General features: G+C 42.4%; 1 protein-coding gene across 1 annotated transcript; it reads left to right on the top strand.

The window, feature by feature from the left end:
- The first annotated feature begins 1,413 nt into the window (after positions 1-1,413).
- Positions 1,414-8,119, top strand: SELENOK (selenoprotein K). Its single transcript, XM_049776222.1, has 4 exons — positions 1,414-1,465; positions 5,734-5,824; positions 7,346-7,429; positions 8,029-8,119. The coding sequence occupies exons 1-4, from the start codon at positions 1,447-1,449 to the stop codon at positions 8,117-8,119; spliced, it is 285 nt and encodes a 94-aa protein (XP_049632179.1). The 5' UTR covers positions 1,414-1,446.
- The last annotated feature ends 2,650 nt before the right edge of the window (positions 8,120-10,769 follow it).

The raw sequence follows: 10,769 nt of genomic DNA, 5'->3' as shown, positions 1-10,769 counted from the left end.
AGCGGGGAAAAAGGAATCCCAATTACCCCGCTCCAGTGAGGACAGGAGTAGCTGGTCCGGATGTAGTTCCCTGCAATAAACAATCCACACAGATATAGTGGTTTAAGTAGACAAGAAAACTCACACTACAAGTCAGTGCTTCACCACATGGAACCACAAGCCTACAGATGATGCTGGGCTCCACTTTATTCAGCTTCAAAAACAGAAAACTTGGGAGCCGGAGGGATAGCACAGCAGTAGGGCGTTTGCTTTGCAGCAGCCGATTCCCAGCATCCCATATGGTCCCCTGAGCCTGCCAGGAGTAACTCCTGAGCGGGGCTGGATGTGCCCCCAAAACAAAACAAGTGTTGCCTTACATGCACCTGGCCCCATTTCAATCCCCAGTACCTGCCTATGTTTCCCTAAGCACCACCACCTGGGCACAAAGTCAACAGTATGTCCTGAGCACCACCAGGTGAGGTTTTGCAAACAACAACAAAAAAAGACAAAACATGGTCAAGAGAGGCGGGAGAGATGGGATGGTGGTAGGGCATTTGCTTTGCATGCAGTCCACCCAGGACAGACAGTGGTTCGAACCCCGGTTTCCCATATGGTCCCCAGAGCCTGCTGGGAGCCATTTCTGAGTGCAGAGCCAGGAGGAACCCAGAGAGCCATCGGGTGTGACCCAAAATAAAAATAAAAAATAAAAAAAGTAGGTTCCAGGAGTTAAGATTTCCTTAGCTTCTGCTTTGAAATCCTTTTGTACCTACAGTCACAGAGAAAATTAACATTTAAGGGGCTGGAGCAATAGCATAGCCGAAGGGCATTTGCCTCGCATGCGGCAGAGCCTGGGTGGGCTGGGGTTTGAACTTGGCATCCCAGGGGGTCCCCTGAGCCTGCCAGGAGCAGTTTCTGAGTGCAGAGCCAGGAGCAACCTTTGAGCACCGCCCAAAAACCAAATAATAATGATAAATAAAAGAAAAAGAAAAAAAAAAGAGATCAAATAAAAAAAGGAAAGAAGTGAAATTAAAATCCAATAAAAACTAAAGAAAACTTTTTCCCCCGGGGTAAAAATAAAACTGTTTCAAAGGCCTCTACTTACCTCCCAAAAGAATACTAAGCACTAAAATAATAAAATAATAAGCACTTAAAGAACTTCCCGCAGCCTGTCAGCCATCTTTGCAGAAAGGCTCAAAAAGCGCGCGCTTTCCTTTAAAGCAAAGAAACGACACGTCACATCCGGTCGCCGCCTACCGAAAGTGACCCACGGTCCCGGAAATCGACACTGTGACGACACCCTGTGTTCGGCTGTGTTCGGGTGGGCGTGGCCTCGGAAGAGGCAGCCAATGCCGTCGCGTTTCCGCCCTTCCGTCGCCCCCGATTGGTCACGCCGGAAGCGGAAGGAGCGACGGAAGCCGGGAGGACCCAGTCGGCCGGTCGCCCGGAAGCGGGCGGCGCGGGGGCAAGATGGTCTACATCTCGAACGGTGAGAGCGAATGAGGGTGTGTGACTGTCAGGCCGGCCGGGCGACGGCGAGATCCGCGGCTGGGGCTTGCGGAGGGGCTCGGCCCGGAATGTCGGGGTGCCCCGGGGGACACTTGGGGTGCGGGGCTGGAGGACGTGGCTTCGCGATCTCGGGGCCTTCACTTCGGGGCTGACTTGGACGCCGGCCCGGCCGGGGGAGGGTTAGATTTTTAACCGGTTATTAATTATTATTGTTGTTGTCCGACTCATTAATCAATTAATGGGGAGAAGCGGCTTTGGGGTCTCCTACACACACACACACACACACACACACTCACGCACACACCCGGGGATGCCACATCATGTAAGTCCAAGATGACATCAGCCTCCTTGGCTGTCACACACACACACACACACACACTTCCCTCTTGGCTGTCACATTACAGAGCAGTACACACACACACACACACACACACACACACCCGGGGATGCCACACCACATAAGTCCAAGATGACATCAGCCTCCTTGGCTGTCACACAGACACACAGACACACACCCCATTACGTAGCAACACACACCACGTAAGTACAGACACACACACATACACACACCCGGGGATGTCACACCACATAAGTCCAAGATGACATCAGCCTCCTTGGCTATGACACACACACACACCCCTCTTGGCTGTCACATTACACAGCAGTACACACACACACACACACACACACACACACCATTACATAGCAACACACACACACACAAACACCAGGGGATGCCACACCATGTGAGTCCAGGCTGACATCAGCCTCCTTGGCTGTCACCAAGGTGGTTGCCTTCTTTTCCCTACAGTGTGTAAAAGACCATCAGATTCAAAAAAGAAACAAAAAGCTTTTGCTCGATTTTCCCCCAATTGGTTTTGCTTTATTTTTATTTTGTTCTGGCTCCGATTTCAAGCAGAACACGCAGAAGCCCCACCTGGAGGAGCAAGTTAGATCATTTGCAGAGCAAAGCGTCCAAATGTCAGGAATACAGATAGAGGGGGCCCGAGTGATGATGGCACAGCGGTAGAGCAGAGCAAACGTTTGCCCGACATGCTGACCTGGGATGGACCTGGGCTTCGATCCCGGCAGTCAGTCCATATGGTAAACCCCAGTTGCTGCCTGGAGATTCCTGAATGCAGAGCTATGAGTAATCCATGGGAACAGCTAGGTGTGGCCTCAAAACAAACAAAAATCCACCAACCCCAAAACAACAACAAAATTGGTGCAAGGAGAAGCCAGAGAGATAGCACAGTGGTAGGGCATTTGCCTTGTACGCTGCCAATCCCGGATGGCCCCAGGCTCAATCCCCAGCAGCCCATATGGTTGGTCTCCAGAGCCTGCCAGAGTGATTTGTGAGTATAGAGCCAGGAGTGACCCCTGAGCACCACCGGGTGTGGCCCAAAAACCAATAGATATAGATATGTTGGTTAAATATATATATTGATAGCGACCATACAGTGATTCACACAGTACCTGGAAGGGACCAGCTCATTGTGATTGTCCAAACAAACAGTGCTGGAACTGCCTGGCTCTTTCACTCCAGGGACTCCTAAGTGTTGGTGGTGAGTCAGCGTACTTACTTCAATTAATTGATCTAATTGTAGAGCTTAAGTAGTTGTTTTATTATCATTGCCCCTAGAATCGGCTCTGTTTGAATAGTCTCATGCTTAGGTTGAGAGACAATTTCTTGCTGAGTATACATTGCTCTTGAAAAACCTCACTCCCTTCTACTCTCATGAAAAACAAAATGAAAACAAGGAAGTTAGTATTTACTGGAAGAAAAAAGCATCAAGATTTCATCTTAGTTCAGGGCACTTGTACTTGTTTAATCGCTTCTAGTTAAGCTTGATAATTTTCTTAATTTTTTTTTTTTACTGTGTCATGCTCTGAATATATTCACATTGATCCACTTAAATAAGATCCATTTATCTCATTTTTACAGTTGGAAATGTCACTTACATTCAAACTACTTTTTCCCCTTCTGAGGATATTGGGGACAGAGCCTTCTTTTTTTCTTCTTTTTTTTTTAATGGTGTGGGGAGTTTTCTGCCTTTACTGGGAGGGAAAATGTCAGCAACAACAGCAACAAATAATATGATACAATTTCATTCTTTCAGATCACAAAGGAAGAAGTGATAAATTCCTGTTAGGCCCGTTTTCTTTTAGAAAGATTGCATTTAGGAGGTGGGGGAAAAAAAGAAAGATTTCATTTATTAGCAACTAATAGCTGGCAGCACATTTATTCAATTCCATATGATTAACCTTAGAATAGTCATTGACCCATAAAGGAGCCATCCTTGTCTTCTGTGTCCTGTCTTTGTGTGTGGCCCTTTTTCCTCAGCAGTTGTGTGATAATTCAGGTCAAAGTGGACACCTGAAAAGAGACTGTTCCAGGAAAGAGGAAAAGCCAAGACTAAGGGAAGTGGAGAGGCTGGTTTGGGAAATAGAAAGCCAAGTAATTGACAGAGAGTGCTTTCCCCAAATATTCTGACTACTTGATTTGAAAGACTGAAAGAGTAATATTTTGTACTAGCTTCTGTTTTCAAGAGGTTTGAAAAACTGATTCGATTTACTTAGCATAAGGATTTGTCTAAATAGAATCAGTGAAACCCTGTTATAGAAAAGTGTTCATTTTCTGAGACTGGAGAGATAGCATGGAGGAAAGGCGTTTGTCTTTCATGCAGAAGGTCATTGGTTCGAATTCCGGCATCCCATATGGTCCCCCGAGCCTGCCAGGAGCGATTTCTGAGCATAGAGTCAGAAAGTCAGGAGTAACCCCTGAGTGATGCCGGGTGTGACCCCCCCCCCAATAAAAAAGAAAGGTGTTCATTTTCATCAACATATTTTTGAGTACTTAGAATACAAAAAAATTTTTATTTACAAAACACTACTATTTAGAATATTTGTCATGTATTCCATCCATATACATTTAAGAAAGTGGGAGTGTTGTTTTCTGTCTATCAATCCCATTTATTTCCTCAAAATATTTAAATTAACAGGTATTTGTACATCTGTATTCATAACAGCATTTTTATAGTAGCCTAAATATAGAGGCAACCCAATTTCCATTAACAGGCAAATAAATAAACTGAGGTATAAATAAACTCAATAAATAAATTAAATACTAATATTCAACAATGTTAGCATTAAAAAGGAAGGACATTTTGACTCATGCTACACCATAGGTAAACCTAGAGGCATGCTAAGTGATTAAAGTATAGATGGGCTGGGGCCGAAGAGATAGCACTGTGGTGAGGCGTTTGCCTTGCAAGTGGCCGACCCAGGACCAACAATGGTTCGAATCCTGGCATCCCATATGGTCCCCTGTGCCTACCAGGAGGAATTTCTTAGCTCAAAGCCAGGAGTAAACCCTGAGTGCTGCTGGGTGTGGCCCAGAAAAAAAAAAAAGGGCATGGTTGGGTTGTGATTTCCCATATGAGCTTCCTAGGCATAGAGACAGACAGAACATGTTTCCTGAAACTGAATGAAGAGGAACTAGGAAGTTGGTGGGGGTTTTTGTTTGTTGGTTTGGTTTGGTTTGGTGGCCACACCCAGCAGCGTTCAGGGGTTGCTCCTTTCTCTGAGCTCAGAAATCACTCTTGGCAGGCTCTGTCCACCATATGGAATGCTGGGGATCTAACCCGGATCTGACCCAGTCAGCTGCGTTCAAGGCAAATGTGCTATCATTCTGCCCAGAAATTCGTGTTCTAACAGACACAAAATTTTAGTAGGGGATATGCAAAAGTTTTAGAGTTGCATTTGGGGGCTGATTATATAATATTGTTACTTAATGCCACTTGAAATGTAAAAATTTTGTATTTAACCACAATTTTGATAGAGGGTCTGTTATGTTACTAAGGTTTTTGCCTTACATGTGGCCATTTTGGTCAACATGCGTTCAGTCTCAGGCAGCATAACCAGATACGACCCTCTGAATTCTGCCAGATGTGGCCCAACTTCCCTCTCCATACCCCACCCCACTCCAAATAAAAGCAGAAAGAACCTGAACTCTCTACACAGTTACAAGATATTGTATTGGAAGGCAGTTGGTGCATTAATCAAATGACCATAGATCACAGAGCTTTACTTACACTTCCGTAGAATGATTTGCATATAACAGACCTCTGTATTTACAATTAGAACTCTGGACAAGTTGCAAATGGGGTCTGTGATTGTTACCTAATCAGATAAAATGCATCATGTTTCAGGGACTTGTAGCACTAACTGGTTCGTTTTCCTTGGCAGGACAAGTGCTGGACAGCCGGAGTCAGTCCCCATGGAGATTATCTTTTATAACAGATTTCTTTTGGGGAATAGCTGAGTTTGTGGTTTTGTTGTAAGTATAATCATAGATCCCAATAGCCCTGGTATTTATATTAAAAGAAGAACTGGGAAGAAAACTAAAAGAACAACGAGCACATGCCCTGTATTTGCTGGGCCCTGAGTTCAATATCTGGCACCACTAAGTCGTGCTGGGGTGGCCTAAGCACCTGAGCACTGAAACCATACCCATACAGCTAGCCCAGGTATTACTGGGATTGACCACTCCGAGCACTGCAGGAGACACAAAACAAAACAAAAAATGCTTTAATTGATCTTTTAAAGACGCACTCTGTACATTTTGTTATGTATCTTAAAAATAAGTTCAGCTTTTAAAAAATGTTTGATTATAATTTTTTATTATATTTTGCTTTAAGAGAAATGAGTATTTGTATAGTAATAAATCTGACACCAAACATAATTAAGAATGTTTGGTTGACTTGGTAGGCTAGACAATGTTATATATACCCTGGTGCATTTCATTTTGCAGCTGTAGATCAGGCCTGCCCGTTGTGATGTCAAATACTTCATTTTCTCTGTGCTATTTGTAGCTTTAGTGTGTGGTTTTTACTTCATGTTATACCAGTAAATGGGAAATTAGATCTTTATAAGTAAACTTCTAAATAGTAGTTTTTTGTGAAGGGTTGGAATTGACGCAGGAGATAAAAGGTCTACACGTATCATAATTTCAAGCAATGTATTTGTTTTGGCAGGGAAGGAGATAGTAATTGGGCCATACTCAGCAGTGCTCAGGATTTACTCCTTTTTTGTGCTCAGGAATCACTCCTGCAAGGCTTAAAGGATCATATGGGGCTGTAACCAACCCAGGTTAGGTTCCTGGCATTCCATGTGGTCCCCTGAGCAATCAGGTAGCCCCATCCCCACCCCCAAAATATCTCCTATTGGGAGCACAGCAGTAACTCAGCAGGCTTGAGTGTACACTTAGCATCTAGGAGACCTAAATTCAATCTCTTCCCCTACTATGGTCTCCCAAGCACCACCAGAAGTGACCCTCGGCACCTAACAGAATAGCCGAAGAGCACAGCCAAATGTAACAAAATAACCTCATGAACTTCACCTACTGTTTATTAAAAAATATTTCTACCTAGTTAAGTTCTTTCCCTTCCATGAATAGAATTATATTTAAATGGAGTTCTAGAAGCTCTGTACTCTTGCACTGATCTTCCCGCTCTGAAGAGACACTTAGTAGGTGGAAAAATAATCAGGTGTAATGTGTGATCCTATTAGAAACAAACTCATCAACTAGTTACTAGAGCAATGAAGTAACTATGCAGTGAAGTAATGAGTTATGAAGGTGCAATGACTGTAGGAGAATTAAGAGCAGATGAAGACTCAGCACAGAACAACTCGTTCAATGTTTGTTTGTTTGACCTGTCCTGGACTGGAGTGTCCAGCTGGCCTCCAGAAGTGCAGGTGTGTGTGTGTTGATGTGTCATCATCCTAGAAACGATAGTTATGACTGGAGATAAGTTTTGTGATACTGAAAATGCTTCTTGTGTTCTGCCCCTTGTTTCAGTTTCAAGACGCTGCTTCAACAAGATGTGAAAAAGGGAAAAGGCTACAGAAACTCATCTGATTCCAGATACGATGACGGAAGAGGGTGTGGTTTTATTCACTGATACGATGCCTTTAAGACCTCTTAAATTTCAAATAAATTATTTGGATATTAGAGTTTACATATAGATAGAAACATAGGCCCATGGGAATTAACTTCTATTTCACACAATTGCACATTCCTCTAAAGCAGTCAAGTAACTTCCAGTTTTGTAGTCAATTCCTCTGGCTGAGTGTAAATAGCTATCAAAGACGGAACCTAAGGGAATGAAAACTGATCTTAGCTTTAAAACCGAAATAATTACTTTAAGGGGCCGACAAGGTAGTACAGTGAGTAGTTCTTGCTCTGCACACAGCTGTCTCAGGTTCAATTTTTGGCACCCATGTGGTGTCCTCCAGTATTGATCTCTGAGCAATATTGAATAACCCCTGAGCATCACTCAACCTGCCCCCCCCCCAAAGATAATAACTCTAAAACCTGGGTTTTCATCTGCTAATGACAAACTCAGATGATCATATAGAAATTTTCAACTCCCAATCTAAATCATAGTTCCTATTTTAAATAAAGATTCTATTTGAGTGTAGAAATCAATTAAAGTAATATACCAGTAGAAATAACCAGTAAAAAATAACTTCTTTTATTAGACCACCAGGAAACCCTCCTAGAAGAATGGGCCGAATCAATCATCTTCGGGGGCCTAGTCCTCCTCCAATGGCTGGTGGATGAGGAAGGTAACTTAAAATCTTAAAATTATTTTGTGGGGATTTCAGTTTGGAAATGTTTCCTTAAAGGTCGAGGAGGTGGTACAGTGTATTAGGTGCTTGCTTTGCATGCAGCTGACCCAGATTCAATCCCCGACGTCCAGTGTGGTCCCCCAAGCCTGCCAGGAGTGATTCCTGAGCACAGCCAGGTATGACCCAAAAATGAAAAATGTGAAAAAGTTTCCTTAAGAAGGCTTTAGGGTAACAAGTTGTGTGCCATTTGTAATTACTTGGGAGATGACTATTTGAAAAACATTCTTCTTTTGGGCCATACCCGGCGGTGCTCAGGAGTTACTCCTGGCTGTCTGCTCAGAAATAGCTCCTGGCAGGCACGGGGGACCCTATGGGACACCGGGATTTGAACCAACCACCTTTGGTCCTGGATCGGCTGCTTGCAAGGCAAACGCCGCTGTGCTATCTCTCCGGGCCCTGAAAAACATTCTTGGCTTTGTTTTTGAAGTTTTATTAGTTTTACTTTTTAAATATTAGGGACCACCCCTGGTAGAGTGAGGCCCTCGATGTAAATGTTTGGACTGGTGGTGGTGCCATGCAGATCCGAATGAATGATTAGTAACTAATTGTAACTTTATTTTCCTTTTAAGGTAAATGTCTGCTCTAAGAAGCAGACAGCTGGACATGCACATTCATGGAAGAAGGAAACCATCAGGAGTGAAGGGCTGACCATGCCGGACTAACAGATGAATGTGTACCTCTCCACAGGGACTGCTCTGTGTTCTCGCAGATGAATGAGGTTATGCTGGGAATTCCCTCCACGGGGATCTGGCATGACTGATACGCAGTTTGATAAATGCACATGTTGGTCTCATTTTTGGGTATAGTTTCTGAAAGTGTTAATATAGTTTTAATAAGTGAATATTTTGAGGTTCTAAAGCTGACGTTTCATCTTTATATAATTATAGTAAATGACAGGAAAATAAAAGGCCACATATCCAATACTGTAGTATCACCCATTTCAGATATCCGTTCCAGAAATAGTTCTATTGTTAACTTCTTCTCATTTATAAATAAATCATATTTATAGTAATATGCATAATATCTGTATGCTTGAAATAATTTTTATCTTGAAACATTTGTCCATGAATCTTTAAGGTGTTTGACTTGCTATCATGTAATGATCAAAATATTTGTAAGACCATAACAAATTTGAACTACAAAATGAAAATTTTCGTGGTGGTTCTTAAAATCATGGGCTTGGGCAGATGATGAAGAGATTGTACATTGGGTCAAGCACTTGCCTTGCATGTTGCCGAAACGAGTTTGATCACGAACACCCCCTATGGTCCTCCTAGCCCCACCAGGAGTCATCCCTAATTGCAGAGCCAGGAGATAAGCCCTGAGTGAGCACTGCTGAGTGTGGCACACAAACCAAAAAAAAAAAATTAAAATCCTAGATCTCTATGCTGTCTCTACAAATTTTATTCTAAATCTTTGGATAAAGCGTGTTATCTTTAATCTCTGAAAGCTAGTAACCTAAATCCTTCCCGAATGGAAAAACTCTGACATTAGAGATATTAGATGCTTTGAAGAGTGATGTATCTAATAAGCATGGAAACATTTATTTGAAAAAAATACTACAAATAGATATTTTCTAAATATTTAATGCTATTTTCCAGGAAGTAGTGACATAATACTGACCTTCAGAGATAAGGGAAAACAAAATAACAATATGGTTTATAGATCATTTATGCCTGTCAAATTTTATCTTTTTTTTTTTTTTTTAATCTATGCTTCAATTCTGACATTATCTAACCTCCACCTTAGATTAGTGGAGACTCAGAATAGGTGATGGCTTGTTTGATGTGACTCATGATCTGCCTTCCTTCCCCTTCCGGAATGCTGCTAAAGGACTTTTCCTTAGAGCTCATTCTTGGATCCTGACTATAATAGACATTAAACTCCTACTCTACACAAGGTGTATATTATTAAAGTGCAGAATAGGACCTTTAAGTAGCTTATGTTCAAAGATTATCTTTGCTACCAATAGCTTATGAGCCTGAGTAAATTCTAACGTTATATCCCAAGTTAGACCACTGTAAAATGATGGTTAAATTCCTATTAGGGCTGGGGAGATTACTAAAAATTAAAGATGGGAGCTAAAAATGTGGTACTCATTCAGGTCAGATTATAATAGTTTGGCTAGATTGCAGTAGGAACAGAAAAATGCATTCATTCAAAATATAATTTAGGTGCTACATATTTTACTGATGTGAATTAGAAGATACGGATAACCGAAAAGTCAGTGATAATGACAAATGGTACGACTGGGAGTGGATGTTTCGAAGCTGGGAATTGAATTCCATCTTGGTATATTTATGTTTGTAGAGTCTTAGCACCTCAGATGGAGCCCAAGACAATAAGTATTTGAGTGTGATGAAGCTGGCTAGTCATTTAAGGCTGTGTACATCACATCTAGCTCCAGTAAACATCACATCACAGGCTTGATGATGTGAGAATAGTTTTGTTTAAGGATGGCAAAAAGTGTATTGAAAACCTGGAGTCTGGAGCAGGTATGCATTTAAAAGGGATGTCAACCCTAGTCGATCTGCCAGAACCCAACTGTGTTGGTGGCAATATAATGTGATGATGTGGAGCGTTTTCTCATG

Source organism: Suncus etruscus, chromosome 7 (assembly GCF_024139225.1).
Source record: "Suncus etruscus isolate mSunEtr1 chromosome 7, mSunEtr1.pri.cur, whole genome shotgun sequence".
NCBI classification, from domain to species: Eukaryota; Metazoa; Chordata; class Mammalia; order Eulipotyphla; family Soricidae; genus Suncus; species Suncus etruscus.
This window is presented reverse-complemented; position numbering and strand designations above follow the sequence as displayed.